Source organism: Mchenga conophoros, linkage group LG14 (genome assembly GCF_057382185.1).
Source record: "Mchenga conophoros isolate Kocher_MC1m ecotype Shallow Benthic linkage group LG14, M_conophoros_male_GT1.1, whole genome shotgun sequence".
NCBI classification, from domain to species: domain Eukaryota; kingdom Metazoa; phylum Chordata; class Actinopteri; order Cichliformes; family Cichlidae; genus Mchenga; species Mchenga conophoros.
In genome coordinates, this window is record NC_140539.1 from 24170674 (window position 1) to 24198244 (window position 27571).

Consider the following 27571-nt stretch of genomic DNA (forward strand, 5'->3'; position numbering starts at 1 on the left):
AGTGATGCAGTTTTGCCATCAGATGTGGTCCTCTGGGCTTCCTTTAAACATACATCTGCGCATAAACCTGGAAGAACTCATATGAAGCTACCCAAGTGTTGCCATTTCAGTTTCGGCTTGTCCATTCAGCAAGCTAAACCTAGACACAGAGTGCTGCTGCCTGACCTTTCTTTTAGAAGTGAAGGTGTGTTTTCTATGAAGTGGAAGCATATCCATATTCAGATGTGTCGCAGATCACATCAGAGGCAGTGAAACGTGTAAACAGGTCTGTGCAGGTTCTGTAATGCAGGTAGTCTAAGAAGTTTGGAAAGAAAGCGACTGCACTTTAGATTTTGTGAAGATGTTTCATGGGCTAAACCTTTCAGTTCTAAAATCAAATGGTAGACTGTCCCAGTTGTTAAACCCTACTTGGGTACCTTGAGAGGGTCACTAAGCCAGTATTAATTATGTGGATTGTCACAGTGAAACATCTTCAAGAAACTTAGTCCAGTCATTTTTTTTCCAAGCTCTTTGGGTCTAAACAGATCTTTGTCATTTTAATCTTTATTTTGCATTTTTCCCATGCCGCAGAAAACGAGAAATTGCTGAAAGCGGTATTATGGCTACCCACAAGTCCCGCTCTGCCCCAGCTTTCAGGTTACTGCACTTCTGCTGCTGATAGAAAGCTAAGGACAGGTTTGGTTTTTGCTACTAATGATGTGTTGGTGCACCAATAATCCTGCTTTGTGCATTCAGGTTCAAACGTTGTGTATGTGCTTGACTGAAGAGTCAATGGTGCAAAGCGACCAACTGCAGGATTATGACTGAACTCCTCAAAATCAGAATCCTGTCTAGAAAAAGTGACATCATAGTCAGTTCATCTTGACAAGACAGCCCGTCCAGACCAGTGAAGGAGAGCAGTTTGGGACTGGGCTGGAGGAAGGCTGAATATTTGACGTCCCTCTCCAATTTTGCAATCATGTTTGTGGACATTCTGGTGCTTAAATAACTTGCTACCAACACATCAACTTCAAGGACTCACCATTCACGTTTTCACTGGTATTGGACTTCTGGATATATTATTCCCCTGTGGAATCATGTGTGCAAGGCAAACTACAAACTCAGTGTAATTTTTTGGGACAAACTTTACTTAAAAAAAGAAAAAAACAAGACTCATTAAACAAATAAACCCATGTCATTACAATACAACACAAAGGCAACAAGTTGAGTAGGCAACATGGTAACATGGTTGCAGTCTGTGCTGTCTGATGTTTCCCCCCAAAAATGATATGAGTCTTTTAACAGGGCTACTTTGGGTTCATGCTGATGCATTCATTGACTCAGTGAGTTCATCAATGGAAATAAACATACAGTAGAAGTAGCTTGACAGGATAATATGCACTGTTTAAACCTTGGGGTTTACAGAAACGGCAGAAATAAACAAAAGGTTTGTCACTTCATTAATCCAACCAGACTAGACTCCACTTTAACAGCTTATTTAAATATACTGGCAGTGTTAGAGAGCTTTATATTACTTTAGAAAACAAAGACACATTTGGCTACCAACAAGCACTCATGTTTTCATCCAACGACTCACATACAACATGTTCAGACATGTAGCTACCAAGGAACTTGCAAATATCCTTTCAAATCTTATATATGCATGCATGCACTCAATCACACTCAACACTGGAGCAACGGTCAAAAATGCTGCACAACCGGTAAGGCCAGATGAAATTAAGTACAGTAGCGTTGCTTCTGTCAACTACAAGAGATGTGCAATTAGAAAAAAAGTTTGGCAGTGTGTTAAATATACGAGCAAAATACCCAACATCAACGTAGCTATGTTCTTTTTGATGTATTCCCTTTTGCAACAGAGTACAAAACACCACTTTACAGTGAACTAAACCATGCAGGGCTTTTAAGAGGGAGGTAGAAGACATCAGAGAGAGAAAGTAAGAAGACTACAAAAAAGATAAATACATGTGCAAATGAACAGAGGTCTACAGATAACATAGCTCTGAAAACATAACCGATGAGTTACCTGTCACTTTGCCTGTACAACACAAAAAAAAGACACATCTGAATCAGTGTCATACTTGGAAGTTGGAATGTTTTAGTATAGCGTTACATTTCATTTAGTAACTTTTTCATTCAAGAAACATCATATCGTTGACAACACTCGACACTCTGATAAACAGTTTGCAGCACCACACATTTACAAAATAGCAACTCATGCGAAACAAAAACAAAACACCTCTGGCCCTGTACACTGTGTGTAAAATTTATTGTACATTATGTAACGTATCTTTTGCTGAACACGTAATAGATTGCATTTGTTAAAACAGGAAATTGGAAATGTGTGTTATTCTGCTTTTAGCTCTGTCGTGTGACTTTGTGTGTTTTTTTTAGCGTGATCGTGGCTGAGGTTTAGCCCAGTGTTCCCCCAACAATGGAAGCAATGACGACTCCCAGAATGATACAGCATATAATAATCATAATTTTCTTCTGAATGGTATTAACAAATAAAAGAAAAAAAAAACATCCAAAGCAGCAAATGGGGAGCAGAGAAAACATGTTAGTTATACTGTTTGTGCTTTACTTGAACAGAGTTAATAATAATTTGAACAAAATGCAGTTTACAACAAAAGTAAAAGAACCGAGCTGGGGAAAAAATGCAATTTAATTCATTCTAATAATGCTGGAGTGTGACCAAAATGTTACATTATTTCTACATCTTCTTTTAAAAGAAATCTTTAAATCCTGCATTTTGCTCATACCATCTGTCATATACACATGCCACAAACAGAAATCATCTCTGTGGTTAAAGCCATCACATGCACAACATAAAAAGCATCGATTTGGCTCCATCTAGTGGTTATCCAAGAATATGCAAGCAAGACTGCAAATTTATCAAAAAGTAAAAATCCACCAAACACAAACTTCACTTTTAAAACGTGTTTAGCAAAGGTCCCTCTAATGAAGAAGTTCAGCGTGCAGCAAATAAATCCTGTGGACTTGCACAGTTTCCAACAACTCTTAAAGAAACCGTTTAAGGAAATATGCCCTTAGTTATGAGTCACATACATCTCATCACATCAGTATAATAAGGAGAAAATAAAAGTTCAATTAAACACATCATCTCTCTCTATGAGACACCCTCATGCAGTTCTAAAGTTTTACATATCAGGACATAAACAAAATCATCTGGTTATTACAGCTAAACTAAAATTATCCATCCATTCTCTACTGCTTATCCTTCTCAGCGTTGCGGGGGCGCTGAAGCATATCCCAGCTTCCTGAGGGCGAGCAGCAGGATACAACCTGGACAGGTTGCCAGTCTGTTGCAGGTCTAACACACAGATATAGGGCAACCATTCACACTCGCACTCCCACCTATGGGCAATTAGCCTATCCCCACTAACTGCATGTCTTTGGACTGTGAGAGGAAGCTGGAGTACCCGGAAAGACAAACATGGGGAGAACATGCTAATTCCACAAAGAAAGACTTAAATTAGTTCATTCAATTTTAATTTACTCAATAAACCAAAACATGTGACATTATTTGTTTAAAAAAGGCAAAGTGCAGAAGCAGTGTGTGAAAAGCTAAGTAAACAACATGATTCAGTAGTTCGTAGAACCAACTCCAACAGCAATAACTTGAAATAATCATTTTCTGTACATATTTCTCAGCATTTTATATTAATGTTGTTGTTTTTTTTGGCTTACTCTTCTTAACATTGCTTCAGCTTGTTGAGATTTATGCGCATTTAATGAAGCACAGCTATTCCACCAGAGCATTTCAATCTAGTTGAAGTCTGGACTTTAACTTGGCCATTGAAACACCTTGATTCTTTTCTTTTTCAGCCATTCTGTTGTCGTTTTGCTGCCATGCTTGGGATCATTGTCAGTGACTGTAAGGTGCCCAGCTTCTGTGGTTGCACAACCCAAATCATCATGAGGTGTTTGATATGCTATAGGGTTAGGGGGGTTAGGGTTAGCGCCTTCAGTGCTAGGCCCTCAAACTGGTCATCCTTCTGCTCAAAGACCTGTTTCGGAGAAATGAAAATATCTTGATCTCTGAGCTTCAGGGAGAAAAGTGCCCCGACGCTCTGAAAGGACACGTCAAAGGCACAGCGTTAACAGAGAACCTGGCGACCCAAGACTCGTTCCCAACAACAGAGAAGGATGAGGGACAGAGCAGTACACAGGGATGGTTCTCGTTGAGGCATAGACCTTAACGAGAACCCTTCTCCACTATCAAATGCATTAGATTAGCAGCACGTGGCTGCTACTTACCCTTTTAATTCCTCTGAAAGTATTAAGAATGTACTTAGTCTTTCACACACTGGTTCTGCATTTTGGATTTTTAAAAAATAAATAATGACACATATGTCATGTGTTGTTATTCATCTGAGGTTCTTTTTACCTCATTTTAAGCTCTGTAAAGTAACTGACTAAACTTTTAAATGTGCAACTATAAACTTACATTTGTTTGTTATAAATCCTAATTTCACTCATAAACTATTAATAGCTTATTTAATTTACCTGGTCATTTCAGATTCATCGATATATCGTGGATGTATCGGGTGAGAAGGAAATAAAATCTCTACATTGTTGCAGTATCTTAAAAATCATGATTAAAAAAAATCACAATTATTAAAAAAAACTAAACAAAAAAGAAAACATCCACCCAGCTGTTAACACATCACCACAAGTCAATTGTTTTATATTTGTTAGACTTTTCCAAAAGCAGAAATTGCACGGAAGCATAAACACTACAGATGAAAACCTGGAAGGGAGAATACATTTTTGGAGATTGCTGTAATTCCTGATCACTCCTCCATAAAGTCACTATGGCTGCGAAACAATAAAATCTCTAAGGCACATATTTGACCAACCTAACTCAAAAGTGGATTTCCCAAAATGTTTAACTATTTTGTTTTACCTTTAGTAATACATCATTGTTAAAACTAATTGGTAGTAAGCTTATTTTGATGACCATTTTAGTAATAATGCAATCATCTTCAATTTGTGTTTGTGGGACAACAGAGAGAAACATGCACATGACAAAGCTTTGCAACTCAAACAGGCCAAGCACAAACCGTTCCTGGAGCTGAAGCACACATTAAGAATAAAAGTTGATGCAGATTATATTTGAGTGTTCATAGCTTGCTGCACAGACCTCAGACCAGTAATGCAATGACTTGCTTCCCAGTTCACAAGCAGTGCTCACTGCACACATTGCAGAGGCCACCATACAGTACATTTAACACATGAACAGTTGTGTGTGTTTTTTTGGCATTCATGTCACTCATAATGACTGTCCTGTCTGCCATGTGATGATTTTTTTAGGCTCCTAACTGAGTCCCACTGCGAGCGAAATAATGAGGATGGTGATACAAATCGCAACACAAACTCCTATCAGGATCACCTTCTGGATGGGGGACCATGGGGAGGGAGAACAAGGAGAGCACAGCGTTAGATAATGAGTCAGGGGACTGAGAGGAACATGAGAGAGACAGAAAGACAGAAAGAAAGACAGAAAGACAGAAAGAAAGAAAGACAGAAAGAAAGAAAGAAAGACAGAAAGAAAGAAAGAAAGAAAGAAAGACAGAAAGACAGAAAGAAAGAAAGAAAGACAGAAAGAAAGACAGAAAGAAAGAAAGAAAGACAGAAAGACAGAAAGAAAGAAAGAAAGACAGAAAGAAAGACAGAAAGAAAGAAAGAAAGACAGAAAGAAAGAAAGACAGAAAGAAAGACAGAAAGAAAGACAGAAAGAAAGACAGAAAGAAAGAAAGAAAGAAAGAAAGACAGAAAGAAAGAAAGACAGAAAGACAGAAAGAAAGAAAGAAAGAAAGAAAGAAAGACAGAAAGACAGAAAGAAAGAAAGAAAGACAGAAAGACAGAAAGAAAGAAAGAAAGACAGAAAGAAAGACAGAAAGAAAGAAAGAAAGACAGAAAGACAGAAAGAAAGAAAGAAAGACAGAAAGAAAGACAGAAAGAAAGAAAGAAAGACAGAAAGAAAGAAAGACAGAAAGAAAGACAGAAAGAAAGACAGAAAGAAAGAAAGACAGAAAGACAGAAAGAAAGAAAGAAAGAAAGACAGAAAGACAGAAAGAAAGAAAGAAAGACAGAAAGAAAGACAGAAAGAAAGAAAGAAAGACAGAAAGACAGAAAGAAAGAAAGAAAGACAGAAAGAAAGACAGAAAGAAAGAAAGAAAGACAGAAAGAAAGAAAGACAGAAAGAAAGACAGAAAGAAAGAAAGACAGAAAGAAAGAAAAAAAGAAAGAAAGAAAGAAAGAAAGAAAGTTTGCAGTCTTTAATTATAAATGGGGAAATAACCATGTAGATGACCCTTGCACTGAGTCATTGGATGTGTGCAATTTATCTAATGTTGAGCACCTGGTTAGACGTTGACCAAGAGGTGGCAGAATTGCTCCATTGTGTTGCAGATTGTTTAAAAGAAGGAAGACTGCCATGATTCCTTTCAAAAGCATTTGTCAAATGTTTATATACTATGGGAACAATCAGCTTCACATAATCCTGTCCAAAGATAGTGAACCTCCAGAGTTCATGATGTAAGATGATACATCTGGCTTTACTAGCAAACAACTATTCAAAGATGACAGTTTGTGCATTTTCTGTATATGCACTAAACATTTAAAATCACTATCATCTGTTGTGGCTCCTTGTCATGCCTCTCCACCAGAATGTAGTGTTCATGTGTTAAAAGTGACTCTGGTTGTAAAGGTTGAATTAAAAATACATACAGGGTGTTTTTATTCCATTTCCTCTTAAATACAAATATGAAGATCATTTTTCTTACCAAATTGAATTGTTCTTAGGTCAGATTCTTATAGGCACTCACCGGCCAGTTTGTTATGTACACCTATTCAAATATCTAATTAGCCAATCATATGGCAGCAACTAAATTCCTTTAGGCATTTAGGTCATCTAGACATGGTCAAGATGACCTGCTAAAGGTCGTGATAGGGGAGCAGCAGTAACTCAAATAACCAACTGTTACAACTAAAGTATGCAGAGGAGCATCTCTGGAGGCACAACATGATGTGCTACAGCAGCAGAACATCAACCGTTTAGGCTGGTGGTATAATTGTGTGGAGGATATTTTCTTGGCACACCGTAGTATCAAATGGTCACGATTTAAACTTTGCAGCCCATCTGAGTCTTGCTGTTGACCATATACTTTCCTTTCCTTTCCAGGGCTATATGCCATGTCGTAGAGCTCAAATCATCCCTACCTGTTTTTTTGAACATGGCTGTTCTCAAATGTCCTCCACACTCACCAGATCTCAATCTAATAGAGCATTTTTGGGTTTTAATTTTTGCAGCATCATGGATGTGTAACTGACAAATCTGCAGCAGCTGTGGACTAAAATCTCTGAGGAATGTTCTTAGAACTGTGTTGAATCAATAAAAGGAAGAACTGAAGAATTAAGGCAGTTCTAAAGTCAAAAGATGCTCCAGCTCAGTACTAGCAAAGTGCACCTAATAAAGTGTCCGGTGAGTGTATATGCTAAAGTTACTGAGGCTGAAAGTCATTGCTGTAGACTTAAATATACTCACAATAACCACAGTCCATACACAGATACATGACAGGTGAGCATGCACAGCAACCACTCCACTATACACATGCACCGATTCCGACTTTAACTACCACCGTTCCACATGACAGCACGTTTTTCCGTTTAAGCAACTCACCCTTCGGGCTTTACTCTGGTATTTAACAGCCTTCTTAGTGTCTGATACCGCCCTCTCCACATAGTCTACCGAGTGCTCCACATTGTACTCAATGCGGTCTATCATTTCCCCCTAGAAGAAGTTAGTTACAGAGGAGGTGTGGAGGACATGCAGACAAGAAGAATAAAGAGGAAGCCAGATATGTAGGCAGGAGGAGGAGGAGCGGATACAGATGGAGGCAAGTGACAGGGGAGGAATAACAGATAAATGAGTAGGAGAGAGAAGAAAGAAGGAGAAGAAAAAAGAGAAAAAGAAATAATTATGTCACCCGTCTGTTGGTCTTTTTGAACTTTTTGCATTTTGGGATGTTGTCCTTTCCCTGCTCCACATAATCCTGGGCCTCCATAACACAGTGCTCAATGTTGTTCACGAGGTTGCCCTGCACAAGAATCAGAGATGGAGACACATTAAGGTAATAGTAAGAAGAAATCTGTAGTACCAGCAATGTTTAGATTTCATAAATATGTTTCAAAGCAACCTGACTAGACTAATGAAAGCTATCATTACATGAATGTCATAGAACACAAAATAACTGTGATATCATATCTCTTATCATTTCCATTGTATTGGTAACAAACCATGATTAAAACAGCATTAATCAACAAGATAGAAAATCATAACTTTTCACATTAGCACTGACCCACAATCACTTGACAAATCAAATGGCTACTAAAGTGACCCAGACTGCTCTCTGTGCATGCACTAAAACAAAGACAATTCAAAGTCCACACAGGTGAAAAGTCACGAGTTAGAGATAAATTACCTTGCTGTGTTAGAAGGGGAACAACGTTCTGTGTTCTCCAGAGCTTAGAGTCATTGGAGTGGGGGCAGTGTTGTGTAGTGAAGAAGAAAACAGAGGCGAAAACCAAGAGAGTGGGAGACAGAGAGAGCAAAGCTGAGAAGGGTAGATTTAACAATCACACTCCAGTTTAATCTTAAATCATGTGGCACTGAGAGCATGAAGGGTTAGTTAATTGAGCTGTTTAGAGCACACACATACAAACACCCATTTCCACTGAATTATTAGACGTTTTCCCGCTAAATGTTATTGCATTGTGCCATCAGTGTAACCAAAATCAGTTTCATGTAACGATTTACTTCAATATTTCACATATTTTCTTATTTTTCATATTTTCAAGTGTTCTCTAACTCAGAATCCATTCTGTACAATTCAGGCCGATTATTTCTGATGAAGGAAATAGTTAATCTCTGTGGGGGTTAAGCCGCGCGCACACACACACACACACACACACACACACACACACACACACACACACGCAGCAGCCCTTAAGTTCCACACTTTGCTACGGAGACAAAAGGCAACTCAACACTTAAAGAAAACCCGAATATGTATCAGAAAATTAGGGAACTCCATGAGGCTAATGTGCAGCATTCAAATTTTGCAACATAATAAAAAGACTAATCCTGAACAGCTCTAAATGCATGAAGCTAAAGCCTGAAATATTTAAGGTTTATTTATAATTAAAAGCTTTAACAAAATGTGACTCTGTTAAGTTGCCAACTTGAAAGTTGTAGATGTCAGATTTATTTTCCAGCTAATGATCGCAGCAGGAGAATTATTTATAAAAAAAAAAAAGAAAAAAAAAAGAAAAAACTGTCCAAAGCCAGAAATCACACGTGGAGATAATCACCAAACTCCAATCAACTTATCTTTGAGCCAAAAATGATCTGTTCCCCCAAAACTGTCTAAATTTACTGAGATAGTTTGCAAACAGACACCCAGATGGAGCTGAAAACATAACCTCCTTCCAACTGTGTTGGCATAGACAAGCCCTCAATTACACTAATACACTTAAAAACCGTTCTGCAAAATGAAAGACGTGTAGTTCCTTGAGCTTTAATAGGCAGGAGCAGCATGCTAGCATGCTGAGCTGATTAATGATTTTACTATTAATGAACACGGGGAGCTACTGAACCGCTGCAATGGCAAGATGGCCCTTTCTGCATGTAGAAACCAGTCATTATGCATCAATTGGCAGATGGATTGTCAGTTATAAACATATTGAGCATTTGCATGTTTGTTTCATTTGCATGCATTTGGCCGAGACTCAAGCAACACAGCTGTAGAAACAGAAAGGGAGAGAGAGAGATCAGTGTTTTCACCTGGCTTTCCACCAGCATGGCCATGTCCATGAACATGTCGTGAAGCTCCCTGATACTGTTTTCCAGCTTGATAATCTCATTGTGCCGCGTCTCGATCTCATTCATTGCTTGCTGGGTGATGTTGTCCATAATTATCTAAGAAGGTACAAAATTAAGGAAGTAGTGACTGACAGGTGCGCCCCCGCTGCATTCTTTATGTTTTGCTTTTTTGTTTTTTGTAAGACTTACCCCCGAGGTGAAGATGGCTGGATTGTCACTTTCCAACATGCTCTCCAGCTCCTCGTTTGTTGTGTTTCTTCCAGCTAAAAAGGCAAAGCGCACAAACTTCAAAAAAAGACCGCCAGCTTGCTTAAACTTTTAGGGATAACTGTAGGTGCATCGATATTTCATTTAAAAGGTTTCCAAAGAGAATGAAGACCATATTAATAAAACACTAATATAACGCCCTGGACGATAACAGTCATCCCCTCCTGGTCTATATGCCAATTTGAGGATTAATTAAAATAAAAGCTGTTTGCTCATCTTTTACACATACTTATTTTCCATCCTCTCTCCATCCGTCTCCACTGTACAGGAACGGCAACACTGGATGTAATATGTAAAAGATTTGTCCAGGCAGGAAAAGGGTTAAAAACAGATGTAATAATAGAAAAACTGATCTGAATGTCGCAGGGTAAATATGTGTTCATACATCTGTCAGTATTTAACTAGACATCTCAAATTATCTCCAAGCTAAGGTTCAGACAGAAAGCCATAAACCCTGCAATTCAAACATTAATGGCCCTACAGTTAAAATATTGCTTAACTACAGGAGTGAGCCATCGGACTTCTCATTGCACTTAACCCCACATCTCTGACATTTGCAGGCCAGAAGTTTTGCATTTTTCTGATCCAGCCACACTAATGTGAACATGATTAATGGTGTAAAATACCTCGAGAAACTAACAGTTCAGTTTTTTGCTCTGTGTATATCCATTTGTTGATGTGTTTTGAAGCAAAACATTCACGGTCTCTCTTCTTTAATCCTATCAGCACGTGTCATTAACGTTTGAACGAGGATCTGTGGCTACTCTAAAACCTACAAGTTAGATTTTTTTTCGCTTTTGACAAATCACACACGGTAACTCAGCGACTGCAGCTGAGTCAGAGATATCAGTCTGCATCTCATTTGTAGTAGCTGAGATTGAATCTGATACTCGCTGATCATCTTTTGACATTTCCCCTTCAACTGTCAGACAGGCAGAACATGAGTAAACACGGCTCGTATTCATTTGAATATGAGGCTTGTGTAGTTTTCTTAGCATGAGGAGCAGAGGAAGACGGAGAACTATCACCTACTTATTTAGCAGTTTATTAAGTTTGCTTTAATATTTTCAATCTCCCATCTCTTTCTGTGTGACAGCATTTCTTATGGCTTCTTTCTGCTGATGAGTTTGCTCCTCATCCATCTTTATTTTCCCCGACAGAGTTGCCCTACTTTACAAGCATTTCCCTACACCTACACTAATACTCTCGTTTGAGCGCTGAGTTTGCATGCAGCGCTGCTCCACTTGGGCTCCATTACTGCCCCACTGTTACTGTAAGTCATAGTCAGACACTATCAGCATCATTTCCAATCTTTCCTTTGCACATTTTAAATCCTCTTTGGGGTTGCATGTGAATACAGGACTTTCCCTTTCTTCCCTGTGATGACACACGTGATGACCCATCAAATAGTAACTCGATGTACAGAGCTGAGCAGTTAGTTTAACTTCTCTCGGCTACGGTTAAAAAAACAAAAACAAATAGCAGGCCAAAGAAATCTAAAAGCTTTCTAACAACACTGTCTATTAAAAAAAAACTAGTGGTGAGAGAAACACTGAGCTTTTTTACTAAATAGAAGTACAAGAAAAAGCCATTTAGAGAAAAAGTTCAGAAATATTGTTGTAAAAATGATTTTAAATCATCAAAACTGCCCAATAGGCAAAATGGATTAAGATTAACAAATTAAATTAAAACACTAAGAAATATATTTTGAACATTTTCAAAGCAGATATTTTGACTCGCAGCAGGGACAGCACAAGTGCCTTCATGATGGCTGCATTCCATTTTCTTCATACTGGTTCACTGCTGTGGCATGCTGGGATATTATGGGGAAATCATTAATTCTGCCTGTTCCTTCCCTACTGCGCCACATCACAATGTCTGTCTAGAAAAAGATCTAAAAAGCACGCCATCTATAACATTTCTCCTATGGCCTCAGCGTCACAGGCCTAGAGACCAGTGGGTGATCGCCTGGCAATCACAGTTTGCTAGAGAAAAATGTGCACGTTACTTGTGCTTTAATGAAATTGCTCGCAAAGAGGTTGTAGTACTACACCAGAAACATTCTTGTGATTGCTTTGAACGCCAACAGGTTGTTGCGGTCCCCTGTAGTTGACCTGTAGTGTCGTATACTACAGGTCAACTACAGCAAGCTCAGGCAGCCACTTACCAACATGTCGGGAAATTCTCAATGACTGGAGGTTGTCAGCAACTGATATAAATTAACATAAAAGAGCCCTTCAAATTACACTGTGCTAATACAGCACTTTAATAAATGTATTTAGCTCATTTCTGCTCCTGGGGTATACTGAAACAGCAACCACAGGGGCTGACAAAAGAAGCCAACTGGAAGTGCCAAAAACCTGCAGTTCATCTAGTGGCCACTTGAGGCTGCTTACCCTTTTAACTACTCCAGAGATAATCTTAACATGCTCACAGCCTGGTACAAAAATGGTTTGGGTCTCTACAGTGAATTTCTGCTTTCAAACATCTCTCCAGGGGATTTATTTCTTCCCTTTTATTTTGTTCAGGGATAGAGTTATGATTGCTTTGACAGAACATTATCAGCAATAGCTGTCGGCAAGACTTCGCCTCCACTAATTTGTGGCACTGAGCTGGACCCCATGACAGTGTGTGTGCTGCTGGTGCCTTCTGGAGTATTTTTAATGGAATTATGTGACAAATATTATGACCCTCTATGAGGTACAGCCCATCCAAGAACTATGTGCTTCAAATTGGTTTAGTTTAGAGAGAATTTCTGTCTTTTTATTAGTCTGCTACATACTGTAATAATTAGCTGCTATATGCACTCACCAACTACTTAATTAGGTACATTTATTCAGCTGGTCATTAATGGAAATATCTATAAATGTCTAAGCCCATCATTAATAGTTTTATATTTTCTGCTAGTATAACGTCACTCCAAGAAGAAATGCACTTAAGTAAATTAAAGAATTTTAAAGTATTTTATAATAAGAAAAAGCATCAAAGCATTACTTAACCTATCAATAAGCGTTAGGGCGTGCTGATGAGTTACAACACATAGTGACCTCAGTCTGTCGCAGTAAAATGTGCAGCACGGCTAAAAGTAGAAACGCTGAAGAGTGATGCTGAAAAACTTGTTAATGCATTTAATACTTCAAGGTTCTACTTTAGTAATTCCCTCTTATCAGGTTTTTCTAAAAGCTGAACCTGAACAGACTTTATTAAATCTAAAACATAACAGAAAAACTACTAATAGCGACTAGAAAGAGAGACTGTTTCTCTTTCCTGTTAAACTCAGAACTGAATTTAAAAGCCTTCTGCACAGATACAAGGTCCTGAATAATCAGGCCCCATCACAACGTATCACCCCAGCAGAGAACTCTCAGACTGCTAGATTGTGACTTGTGGTTCCCACAGTTTGCAAAAGTAATGGAAGGCGGCTATCAGGCCCCTCTCCTGTGCAACCAGATTAGGCTCAAAAAATTCCTTTTTGACTCATAGCTTATAGTTAAGGATGGATCACGTCACCCTGCAGCATCCCTTAGCAGTGCTGGTAAAGGCAGGGAATGACAGACTTGCCATGACGCAATGAGCTCTTCTCCACTCGCCCCTTTTCACTCCTGATGTGTTTACATGCCACTAATGCCGGTCATTAACGTGTCTCTTCTATAGTTTCTTTTCTCTACTCTTTCTCCTCAGCCCTGCAGTCACAGCAGATGGTCGCCCCTCCCTGATCCCTCCCCGGCCATGGCAGGGGGTCTCTTCCCATTAAAAGAGAATTTGTCTGTCTGGAGGTGGTGTTTATTGGACTTTTCTGTCTAATATTGAAAGGTTTGTTTTTTCCTTACAATATGAAACACGTTGAGATGACTGCTGTTGGTGCTATATAAATAAAATGAGTCAAATTGAACTCAAGACTATTCAAACTGGAACTCCTTGGGGAAATTGTTTTGTAGATCAAAGAAATTTATAGTAACCCTGACATGGTGTGACCAGTTCTTCTGTGTGATATTAAAAAGAGTGTAGCGAGATAGTAGTTTGACACTTTGTGCTTTGCTTTTGACGATGATTTTATTAACTTGAAATTCTTGGAAAAAGGCAAATAACTCCAGCTCCTAAAATTTCAAATAATTAGAAAAAACACAACTCAATTCATTCACAGTAGCTTAAAGTAACAGACCTGCACAGCTTGCTTTGTGAACTCTTCTCATTCTTTCTCACCACTGGACCCCTGGGAGGGGATTTTAGAGGCAACAAAATCTGGATTCATGATCTAATCAGCGTGTGTGAGAATGCGTGTGATGAAGACTGGTGGTTGCTGTGGGGCCTCAGAGACAGAGCAGGTAGCGTGATGGTGACTGATGATGGTCGGGAGTCAGAGCCGATGATTGCCTTCACGAACAGAATTTTGATGAAGCCGCACGCAAGCATCCATGGCAGTGTCCATTCACACTTCTCTTTATATACACAGAGCGCATCATGTGCAATTCAAACTTCATATCCATATCAAACCAATGAATTTCATTTAGTTGTGAGTAAGTGGTTGCACAGTTTCATTACCATGCTTAAGAGACATGTTGAGCAATAACATTTTAGCAGCATGACAAATGGGAGGATGAGAACGAGGCACAAAGAAGAGCGAGAGGCCACATTCACTACATCGCTGTGATTGGTTTCCAGTCCTCTCTGATAATAATCGCTCTAACATCAGACTAAAACTACAACATTGAGGAGGGTCAGAGAGGAGTGACAATGAGTCATGCATAATCATGAAGACAAAAAAAATTGAGGCACACTACCCTACACTATTTATCTCACTTCCCACACACACACACACACACACACACACACACACACACACACACACACACACACACACACACACACACACACACACACGTTCCTCATAGTTTTTTGTTTTAAGCCATGACAGTCTCTGAGGGAGGCTCTTAGCTGTTACCATGGAGACCTAAACCCTGAGAAGCCTAATATGAAGCCAAGAAGTCTCACTTCACCCATGGTGTTTATGGGCTATTAAATCATTGATACTATGTTGCTACCAGTAACAGCATTATTTCATTTCCATTGTTATATAACACAAATCAAGCGAGACCCTCCAGAAGCAGAGAGAAACGGCAAATTGCACAACCAGGCACAAGAACAAGAAGTGTAATTTTCTAGTACATTTTGCCGATCTGCACCCATGTAAAGGAGATCGATCTCTTTTGTTCCCGAGGCAGGTATGTGGCGTACATTTCTGTCTTTTCCGCTGGCGTTGCAAGCGCGCTCCTCCTAAGCTAAAAGAGCGTCCACTGAGAAATAAAACACAACAATCAAATGTCAAAGAGACCCTGCAATGCCTGTGACCAACATCCACTCCACCCTGCTGGCCTGGCCTCTCTGCTCACTGCTGCAAAATAATGGAAGCAAAATAGCATATCAAAATATGCATTCTCAATCAATAGTAAACTAAAATGCAAACACAGTGGATTAAACTCATATCAAAGTGCTTTAAAAGATTAGCTGAAATTCCATGGGTTAGTTCAGCATTTGTAAAATGCACTCACTTGCTGTCTTGCAAGAAATAGTAAAGATTTATATTTCTCTAATATTCAGCTTTTGAATATGAAAACATACTGTATTAGCTGAGCATGAATCCTAAAATCAAAAAACAGAGCCTGTCTCTACCTTAAAAGTATAAAACTGGATAACCTAAAGGTTTAAAATCACTAACAAATTAATTCTTACTCTTTTTCTAGTGAAAAGAGTGAAGTAAAGGCCACCGTGGACCCAGAATGACGTGGACCCAGCTGAAGAGAACGGTCCAGAACAGAGTCCGTTGGCGCGGTGTTGTTGCAGCCCTATGCTCCACCAGGAGTCTACAGGCTTGACGATGATTTAAGTGAAAATAGCATACAGTTTTATGGTTTTAATAATGTGTCTCCGATACATTAAAACTGTTTGAGTTCAGGTCTGAAAACCAAAAATTGTATTCATCAATCATTCATTTTCTTTCACTTATCCATTTCAGGGTTGCGGTTGGCCTGGAGCCTAACCCAGCGGGGTAAACCCTAGACATGTACCACAGGCCTAACAAGAAACACACAGCCATTCACATCTAAGATCAACTTAAAGTCACCAATCAATCTAACATGCATGTGTTCACACAGTCCCAAAGAGTTCCTGAAGTAAAAGTCATGGGGAGACAATGCAAACTCCACACAGAAATGTTGCATAACTCAAAAACGTCTTGCTGTGAGGCAATGGGGCTAAACACCACAACACACAGCGGTGTTGCCCAAATTTTATTGATAGAGATAAAATTCCAGAAGAATAGAAATGCATTTTTATTAGAAATGATGCATCTAGATCTATTTAGGACTTTATTTAGGACATTATAAGGTACTCAAAAAAAATTCTGACAACAAATCTGTGGAGGAAACACCAAAGACGGCAGTTAAAGGAGATGATAAGTGTTTTCATGCACTGACATGAGTGCACAGCTGAGGTTCACGGCTGTTGTCGCAGATAAATCTAACACTTGAGGCAAAGATACACATAAGTAAATGTATTGTTTTATGGGTTTATTGTAGCCTTCACATAACTTGACATGACAGGCGTTTTTGCGGGACGAGCCAGAAACACTAAACACCACCAATACTACCAATTTTGCTCATTTGTAAAAGACATAGGAAAGAAGAACATAAGGACGACAAGAAGTTATGAACCTTGTTTTAAAGCAAGAAAGTTGTTCTCAATTACCCGAAATAACTTCTCGGCACCGTTACTAATAGCAGCTTTCTTGAAGCTTTGCTTCAAGAAAGACTTTTTTAGAGTCACTGTTGATCAGGGGCAAAAATGTTGTCTGGACAACAACGTGTTTACATGACAGTGTACCTTTCCTGTTTTCTTTTTCATGCATGTACCCAGCGGGTTTGAGTAGGAGTGAACAGGAAAGGGGATGAGCAGCAGAGGGAACATCAATACTCGGTCTGACAGAGCAGACTGTTTCCCTCTGTGTGACACACTCTCATTGATTCACAGACGTGCACACATACACATGTCAAAGGTGCAGGCACAACAGAAAAAGGCCACTTGCTACATGACCCTAAATGATTTAAACAGTGTTAGATTCAACTATTATGGACTTCTTCTCATTCTTAAATCCCTAAACTCCAAGTCCGTCTTTATTTCATACTGATGATTTCCCGATCTTTCTTTCCATCTCTGTGCTCTCTCTCTCTAACTAATCCCTTCCTTGACGACAGGTGAGATCAACTAAGGCCTCCTGTGACTCCACCAGCTGACAAATCAAATCCAAATGGATCTAGATGAGCTCAAGGAAAAAGTGAGTCACATGCGTGTGTTTAACTTCACTAGTGGATTTGCGTTGTTCTTTTTTGCACACGGTTGTTGTTGTTGTAGTCTACATATATTGGGTGGAGCTCATGCATACAGACTGGTTGCATGTGTCCATCTAAACTGACAGATGGCCAGAGGAAATGACATCTATACCAAGCGCCGTGCAACATAACTGCCCTTGCTCTCCTCTGCTCTTGCTATTACATGAGTCACTGTCTCTGGATGCTCGTGTGCATGTGTGTTTTTATAAAGGTGACTCTATCATGATTGTTAGGGGCAGCTGGCACAGTGCGGTCTGCCAGGATGCTGTGTCAGAGGCCATGCGAGGTGCCTGGTCCAGGAGCCCAGCGCCTACAGCTAATACCTGTCAAATCACATTACACATACAGCGTGTCACGAGTGAGATGAGCTCAGATCTGAGCTGCAGCAACCTGGCATGTGCATGCATATGGGTGTGGGTGTTGGTGATCTATGTGTTTTGGAAAGTGGTTTCAGTGTGAGGGTGGTTGTTTTGGTACACTACACAAAACAATTCAAAATAAAATATGGGTGTGGGAAAGTGAAATTTCTCTCTAAACAAAATTAAGAAAAGACTGCATTTTGTAGTCTTTTCTCCACAAGTGTTACTGATGATTCTGTGGGATGATAATGGTTGGACACACTCTCCAATTTGTATTGTTTTATGTGTGCGTGTGTGTGTTCAAGTTTAAGCTGAAGACATTCAAATGCGACTTTGAGAGTGAATAAACTGAATATATTTATAAATTAAATTTGAATGTCAGCCCAGCTGAGCGAATGTTCTATGAATAACGATGTGCTGGAAGCTGTTGGAGCAGCTGCGAGATGTTGCGATGATGAAGTTTTCCTCCTGCCGGAATTTTTTTTAAAAAAGCAGAAACCTTGAAAACAGAAAATGTCAAAAGAACCTGCGCCTAGAATTACAACGCTTCTCGCTACACAAGTTTCTCTGATTGAATTTGATCAAGTCAATCAATTGAGGTTTGAGGGGTCATAGTGTGTGGTAAACAGTGTGCAGATATACTAAAGCTCTTTCAAAAATGGTGAATACACCTCAAGTCTGCACACAGTGGCAGAAAATGGGTACAGTAGCACAGCTGGATGGTAGAGGAAGGGTGGAGTGTATGGAGGCGAGTGTCAGGAGTGATTTGTGACAGAAAGATAACAGCAACAGTAACAGTGTGTGCAAGATGGTGACACCTGCTATGATTGATGTTTTATAGATGGTGGCGCTGATAAAAACACAGGTCTGGCTGGAGGTAACAGACCTAAAGATGCTAAGATTTTCACTGGCAGTGGCCAGATAATTAGAAATGAGTGCATGAGAGGGATAACTCAGGTTAACAATTGTTGAGACATATTTAAAGACACAAGGTTGAGATGGTTTGGACATGGTCAGAGAAGAGATGGTGGATGCACGGGGCAACTGATGCTGAGCTGTTAAGCAGGAGGAGAAGAAGATGACCACAGAGAAAGTTCACAGATGTAGTGAAGGAGGTCATGCAGACTGTTGGTGTGGCAAAGGATACCAGGAATAGAATGACGTTCCGCATCCACACTATTGTTTTCATTCATTTTCACAGAGTTGTGCGTCCACAATGGCCAAAAACACTTACGTTCCAGTACTGCGCATGCGTGAAGCACAAGATGTTGAGGAAAAGCAGCGAATTTTTTAAATGGACTAACAATGAGGTGGAGTTGTTGCTGCGAGTAACACAAAAGTACAACGTTGGAAAAGCGAGTGAGAGTTAAAGAATTTGAAGAAAAGCTATCTACATGTACAAACTAATATTAGTCTTTAATAGGGCTGTCAAAATTGAGAGCAAACATAACAACTGATGTGCAATGCCCTCCGCTATCTTAGTTTAATTGGTCACATGACTACATCACATGACTAAAATGTGTCATCGTTTTCGAAAAGGCTCCTGGTTCGCTGTACACACTGCGTCGCGAAAGCGGCGTTTTCAAATGTATCCGCTTTGGAGAACGTTTTCAAAAAGCTCCGTTTTCCTTGACCAAAACGCCGTCTCAGTGTGGATGGAAGGCCAAAACGGAGAGAAAAATATGCATTTTCAAACGAAAACGTTTTAGTGTGGACATGGCCTAAGGCACATTATCTGCTGTGGTGACCCCAAAAAGGGAGCAGCTGAAGGAAGAATAAGAAGGAGGAGTGCGTCACCGCCAACTGAGACCCTCTCTGTGCCTGTGTGGGTCCTCCAAGGCTTCTCTGGCTTCTTCCCATAGTCCAAAAAAATGCATGTTAGGTTAATTGGTTATTGTATATTGATGTAGGTGTGAATGTAGGCATGAATGTTGCTTTAGGCCCCAGTGCCAGCAGGGATAAGCTCCATCTCCCCTACGCTGGATAAACAGTTCAGGAAAAAAAGGATGCAGATCTCATTTTTAGCCTAATTAACATGAATTCAACATCTGAGCAATAAGAGGGAGGACAGATATGAAGAGGACGATGCTTGGCCTGAGGATAAAACACATGCTAGGAAATGTGGGAAAAGTGATTATGACAGAGATGACTAAAGCTGACCATTTTGTTCACAGTGTAGCAACAGCACACCTACACAAGAGTTAGATGTTATACTGTACGATAAGAGGGTGTGTTCTAGGTGGGATCAGACAAACCAGATAGAAAATACAAATTAGAACAACAATTAAGATGTTTTTATCTGGGCTATGAAAATAGATGTAGATGTTCTGAATCTGTGCAGTGTTCACACAGGTACAGTCACAGTTTGAGGGGTGGCGGTGGCTTTAGTCTCCTGGGTCTACTCACTAATCTCCAGCTGTCTCTGAATGCGTCCCTTGCAGCGCTCCCTGTAGTCCGACTGAGTGGTGTTGTATTCTGACATCACCTCGACAAATTTACGGGACAGTGTGGAGTGCTGCAGAGACAAGGAGAAACAACAAACCACTTCACCTGAGTCCGACTGATGCTGGCGCCAGACAGTAAATAAGAGAAGTAAGAATAAAGTCAATGCTACGTGAACAGGAGTGTAGCAGTGTACCAACTGCATATTACACACTAATTATATGCAAATGTAGCGTGTTCAGAATGGAAATAGGACAAATAGGCCCAACAAGTATACTCAAAGCAGTGAGTATAATACTATACTATGAATACTAACAGAAACACTTGATATTTTCATGTGCTGTTTGATAGACACCATTAATCCACATTGTAATGGGAGGAGGTAACCTCTCACATGTGAGTTTTATTTGTGATTACGGTTAGAGTTGGGGGTTTGAATGCCATGATGTCATCATCTGTGAAGTTGTCTCATCTTTGCTGATTGTCTGAGAGAAATCCAGCGATGTCCTCACAGAGTGGGGAGGGTGTTAACTAAAGTACTCAAATATGGCTCACCGTCATGCAGTAAGATGCAACTGGAGCACAGCTGTGATTCTTCTGCTTCCCTGAACTGTACCTGTGTTTTACGTATCCTCAGGTCGGCCGATGACCTGTTCTGCCCCTCCTCTTGCTCAATGGTTTGTTGGATACCTGGGCAAATGCACAAAAGTACACATTTGATCAACAGACAGCTGCTCTCTTTGAATAAAGCCTCCAATGCTGTCTGCCTGTAGAGATTAATTAAATCATACACAACGTACAGATTAGATGAATTAACAAAGATACCAATGATTTAGCTGTTCAGTAGTAGTGAAAATAAGGGTACGAATCCGTTGATGATACCAGAGGAAAGACGAGGAGGTTAATAAAAATCAAAAATGAACTGTAACCACGAGAGCAGAACTGTGCTCGCAAATCCTCATGGTACTCTGCTAAATAGATTATGAGGAACGGCAGTTCATTTTGTGTGCAGATCTGGCATTTTGTCCTGAGGCTAGAGCAAGAAGAACGGTCCAGAGGTTATTAAAAATACAAGAATTCAATATCTGGAGACCACAAACATACACATCCAAATTTATTAGAAATCCAGCTATTTGTTTTTGAGATACCGTGTTACAAGGTGGACAAGGGAAAGGATGAACTGTTACAAGAGGAAAGGCTAGGAGGTCAAATCATAATCAATAACACTCTGGAGGCTGTGAATTTTTTACCGCATTCGGTCAATGCTTGTGAAGCTGGGAGTGAAAGTGCTGGACACTTTGTCAATAGGGGAATCAAATTCTAATTCAACACCTGTAATCAAGAGGATGTGATCTATGATCTATGTATTAAACTATAATTATAACCCGGGGGTGGTTATTATATCTACGTATAATAATGTAGTAATGCACTAAGATTGCCATACATGCATGACACAAAGATTAACTAATCATACGTCAAATCAGTCACTCAGATGAATAATTGATGATGTGGAAGAAGCAGTGACTATTAAGAAATTCATCAAGGTACAAATTACTGGGGTGACTGTTCCCGTTCTAGTTTTCCAGTGACATGTTAGTGTGTAATAGTCACTTTTTCTTGGCTGCTTCTTCGCTGTCACACATCAGGAAGATGCTGCCGAGCATAATAACGTAAATGAAAGGCCATCAGAGGCCACGGGAAGTACTGTTGCTGAAATATACAGAGATGTAGCTTTCATTTAAATCCAGTTTTTCATTTAAGATGGGATTAGATGGCTGATGAAGGCTGCTACACCTTCATGGACACATCTTACAGTGAGATGTGCAGCTACACCTGACTTGTTACTGTAAGGGTCTGTGCTCGTTTCTATTTATACACACAGCTTCAGTATAACAAACTATCACAGCTCATAGGGTGTTAAAAACATGATAACTCATAATAAATTACTTGCTTTCAGGATCTCTGAAAAACGTGTACGATCGGTCTTGATCGATTCAGCCACTGGGGATGCTTCCTTTTTGCCAATTAACTACAACTGTGTATTATTTGGAAAACCCAGACAGGCTAGAGGAGTTGCTTTATTTATTTAACACAATAATTGGTTGTGTCACAAAGGAGACATTGTATTTTAATTGTTCCAGGAAAATCCACGATGGGTTTTTGATTTACTTTAACATAATCAGTATTGTGCATCATTTAGAAATCATTTCAAATTGGATTTTTGCCTTGAATGTGTTTCCAAAACCACTGAGAGCATGATTAAATCCACTCTTTGAGCTTGTTAAGTCTGTGTCTTCACAGTGCCAGGCTGCGCTCAGTACAACCTAAGAGTGGGCGATCGTGGCTCAAGAGTTGGGAGTTCGCCTTGTAATCGGAAGGTTGCCGGTTCGAGCCCCGGCTTGGACAGTCTCGGTCGTTGTGTCCTTGGGCAAGACACTTCACCCGTTGCCTACTGGTGGTGGTCAGAGGGCCCGGTGGCGCCAGTGTCCGGCAGCCTCGCCTCTGTCAGTGCGCCCCAGGGTGGCTGTGGCTACAATGTAGCTTGCCATCACCAGTGTGTGAATGGGTGTGTGAATGGGTGGGTGACTGGATGTGTAAAGCGCTTTGGGGTCCTTAGGGACTAGTAAAGCGCTATATAAATACAGGCCATTTACCATTTAAGAGTATTTATAACTCTAGGCACATATAGCTAATTAGGTACATCTTGTCCACAGCACAGAAAACGATCCTTTGCTTCACTACTCATACAAGTTTTTTCTTAATAAATAGTTTAGGTGCATGAAAATAAACCACTAGCACAAATATAAGAGGTCCTCAACAGCCAAAGCAGACTGTATATGCAGTACTCAATGCAGTATTGGTATTGTGAAATTGAAAATGTTCATTAATACTATAATTTCCCATCTTTATTCTTAACTGGAAAGCTATTTAAAAAGGCATTTGGTACATTTACCAGTTTTCTAGGAGGTACAAAGAATTCACTTTTTAATTGTCTTATTTTTCAATTTTGCTATTTTGATGCTTAAACCTACTTATTTGAATTCTTGGTATTTCTTGAAATAAACTTTCTTTAAAACTAAGTGAACAATTGACCTCACGAGTCACTCTAAAGCAAAAATAAGCTGCAGACACCTTACAACCAATTAAAAATAAATAAATCAGTGGTTGCCTGGTGATTCCGGTATTTTGTTATGTTGTTGTGATTATGCTGATGATAAAATGCCAGATTCAAACAACTACTTCAAATAAATAAATAAAAAACTGCATTGAGCCAGTTGTCTTGACTTCCACAAGTGCTTGCCTGCAGAACTTCAGCAGCGATTAATATAATAACTTTATGTTCATTTTGATTTACCAAAATGACCATAATTCAAAAAGACCAAGATCAACCTCTGAACCATCTGTTGTCTGTTTGCAAAGACATTTTGAATTATTCATAATGGTTAAAGAATACACATGAAATACAGTGGAGAAAATAATTATTTGGTCGTCTGCTGAATTTGTAGTTTTGCTCACTTACAAAGAAATTTTTATAGTAGTTTCATTTTAATGGAGGGAGACATAATATCAGAAAAAACACATTACATAAAATATATAGATTGAATTGCATGTCATTGATTGAAATGAGTATTTGATCCTGAAGCAAAACAGGTGGAGAACACTTTGTTGCTGAACACAGCGGTAAGCTGTTTAATTGTTCTTGGTCATCAGGTTTGCACAGATTTCAGGAGGGATTTTGATTCACTCCTCTTTACAGAAACTCTAAATCCTTTAGATTTCTGCTGTTTCAACCCCCCAAACAGATTTTCTACCGACTGAGGTCTGGAGACTGGAAAGCTCACGCCATGACCTCAAAGTGCTTCTTAATTTAGCCACTCCATTGTAGCCTTGAAGACATGTTTTCAGTCTTTGTCATGCTGTGTAATCAATGGTGTTCTGGGTGACTGTGGTTCCAACTGCTTTTAGATCATGAATAAACTCCTCTGGTGTAGTTTTGTGCTGACCCACCACTTTTCTCATGATCATCCTGACCCCATGACCCATGAGGGTAACTGATGGTCATTTTATATTTATTCCATTTCCAAATTATTGCACCAACAGCTGTCAATGTCAATTCAATTTTATTTACAGTGGGGCAAAAAAGTATTTAGTCAGCCACCGATTGTGCAAGTTCCCCCACCTAAAATGATGACAGAGGTCAGTAATTTGCACCAGAGGTACACTTCAACTGTGAGAGACAGAATGTGAAAAAAAAAATCCATGAATTCACATGGTAGGATTTGTAAAGAATTTATTCGTAAATCAGGGTGGAAAATAAGTCCAGGCCCGTCTGAAGTTTGCCAGAGAGCACATGGATGATACAGCAGAGGATTGGGAGAATGTCATGTGGTCAGATGAAACCAAAGTAGAACTTTTTGGTATAAACTCAACTCGTCGTGTTTGGAGGAAGAAGAATACTGAGTTGCATCCCAAGAACACCATACCTACTGTGAAGCATGGGGGTGGAAACATCATGCTATGGGGCTGTTTTTCTGCCAAGGGGACAGGACGACTGATCCGTGTTAAGGACAGAATGAATGGGGCCATGTATCGTGAGATTTTGAGCCAAAACCTCCTTCCATCAGTGAGAACTTTGAAGATGAAACGAGGCTGGGTCTTCCAACATGACAATGATCCAAAACACACCGCCCGGGCAACAAAGGAGTGGCTCCGTAAGAAGCATTTGAAAGTCCTGGAGTGGCCTAGCCAGTCTCCAGACCTCAACCCCATAGAAAATCTGTGGCGGGAGTTGAAAGTCCGTGTTGCTCGGCGACAGCCCCAAAACATCACTGCTCTCGAGAAGATCTGCATGGAGGAATGGGCCAAAATACCAGCTACTGTGTGTGCAAACCTGGTAAAGACCTATAGTAAACGTTTGACCTCTGTTATTGCCAACAAAGGTTATGTTACAAAGTATTGAGTTGTATTTTTGTTATTGACCAAATACTTATTTTCCACCCTGATTTACGAATAAATTCTTTACAAATCCTACCATGTGAATTCATGGATTTTTTTTTCACATTCTGTCTCTCACAGTTGAAGTGTACCTCTGGTGCAAATTACTGACCTCTGTCATCATTTTAGGTGGGGGAACTTGCACAATCGGTGGCTGACTAAATACTTTTTTGCCCCACTGTATATAGTGTTCACTAAGCTTCTTGCTGATGGTATTTTAGCCCATTCCAGCCTTATGCAGGTCTACAATCTTGTACCTGATGTCCTTTGACAGCTATTTGATGTTGCCCATGGTGGTGAAGAGGTCAGGACAGGTGTGCTTTATGCACATAATGAGTTGATTCACTGATTCTGATTTGTATGCTACATCTATGCTAGCCTGAGTTCTCGCAAGGTAGGAGGGGATCAAATACTTATTTCACTGAACAGCATGGAAATCAATTTCTAACTTTTATGTGTTGTTTTTTCTGTGTTTTTGGTCAATATTCTGTCTCTCTCCAATAAAATGAAACTATCATAAAAATTAGAGACTGCTAATTCCAGCGAGCAAACTGAGCAAGGGGTTCAAATAATTATTTCTCCTACTATATATAAAAAGTAACTGCTGTTGCTCCCTCTTCAGGATCTATCATAGGGTGCACTCTGAGGTCACTCAGTGAAACACACAGAAAGCAGCAACACAAAGGTATCCTGTGGCATCAAATGACGTGAACTGGAGTGACACAGTGGACTGTGATGCAAGGCCTGGTCTGCCTGACAGCACTTTGTCAAGCGTGTGCCTCCCGATACATATATGTATGCTTATCTTTGTGTCTCCAGGCTGTAGGCATGCCAGATGAAGGATAAGGCAATCATCTTCTAGTTCTGTGCACCGAAGTATATATTTATCTTCCTTTAATACAGAGTATACCGTTTCTTTACTGAATCTATGAGTGTAAACCAAGTCGTCTGTCAGCTGCCAAATGCTATACAGTTCACTGTCTCATTATGTCTCACTTGTTACCATCTCGCCGATCCTAAGAAAGTACCAGGACCACGAGATAAACCACTGTGCACACATATAATAAACAGCGCAAGAAAATTATTTTACATGGTCATTAACCAGTTAATTGGTCTCTAATGTATGAAATTAAGATATTCAGTTTGCTAACACATTGAAAATGCTTGTCAGAATCTCTCTAGTCCCATGTTGGCAGTCCAAAGCCTTCATTTTTCAGTTTACAGTGATGTAAGTCAAGGAAAAGCTGCAAAATCTGAGAAACTGCAACCTTAAAATATTTCAGACTTTTTGCTTTAAAAAAAAGAGATAGAAATTAAACATTTTACTCCTGGTAGTTTCATTCACAGTTATTAGAAAATTCCTCACATCCTTGTAGACAATAAAACAATTTTGAGCATTTATTACATAAAAATACTGTCATACTCAAAAGTGCAATAATTTTTGGATGCCAATCAGAGTTTTGGGAACCAACTGGTCACTAATTCTCAGAACAAGGCACATTTAAATAAATTGAACAAATGCAAAAAAGTTGAAGCAGCATAGAAAATAATAGTAGCGGCTCTGGCAGGCGAAAAGAGAAAGAAAGTATACCCACTCTTTAACTTGGAGCGTACTTTGTTGGCCAACTTCTTGATGTCTGCCATAAGATCCTCAAGTTCAGCTTTAGTTTCTGAGAGGAGATGAGACAAAAAGGAGAGGATGTGTTAGTGGATTACATACTAACTCAGCCAAGCACATAAACCACTGGGAAATACGATTTCACAGGCACCGACTCCATACTGACACACAGGAAGTGTCGCTCCCAACAGAGACAAACATTCATCACTTTCAGTCCACAGCAGCACAATTCATCCTTCTTTAACCTTCCTGCCTTCTTGGGACCTTTTTGTGCCACTGCTATGTGTTAAATGGCTGCCATTTCCACTGTGTTCAGTGGAATATAACCAAACTTGCCACAGGATAGTTTTTACCTGTCAATGTTAATATTCCAGTGTGAATTCCTTAAATCAGCCTAAAATGGCTGAGCAGCAGAAATCCCCACACCCATCACCCTGGGGACCATTTTCTGCCCATTGACTTCCATTATAAACGCTATTTTTCAACCCCAAATTATCATCATATGATTTTATTTTTTCTTCTTTTCTTGGATGTCAATGAAGACTCAGGGCCTTGAAGTTTTAATTTTTAAATTGCAAAAAAAATGCAAAAAAAATAA

General features: G+C 39.6%; 1 protein-coding gene across 3 annotated transcripts in view; it reads right to left on the bottom strand.

Annotated features, from left to right (window-relative positions):
• Positions 1-1106: 1106 nt before the first annotated feature.
• Positions 1107-27571, bottom strand: part of LOC146559773 (syntaxin-1A-like) — a 96108-nt gene continuing 69643 nt past the window's right edge. The window contains exons 4-11 of one of the 3 annotated variants that reach the window (XM_085243508.1): positions 26951-27025; positions 20977-21050; positions 20325-20433; positions 10097-10170; positions 9869-10003; positions 8013-8123; positions 7706-7816; positions 1107-2487 (exon numbers count right to left, since the gene is read on the bottom strand). In XM_085243508.1, coding sequence (XP_085099634.1) covers positions 2410-2487; positions 7706-7816; positions 8013-8123; positions 9869-10003; positions 10097-10170; positions 20325-20433; positions 20977-21050; positions 26951-27025 — 767 coding nt within the window. In that variant the 3' untranslated portion in view covers positions 1107-2409. Of the gene's footprint in view, positions 5417-7705; positions 7817-8012; positions 8124-9868; positions 10004-10096; positions 10171-20324; positions 20434-20976; positions 21051-26950; positions 27026-27571 lie in introns of all 3 variants that reach the window. The other 2 variants (XM_085243510.1, XM_085243509.1) reach the window with 2 other exon arrangements.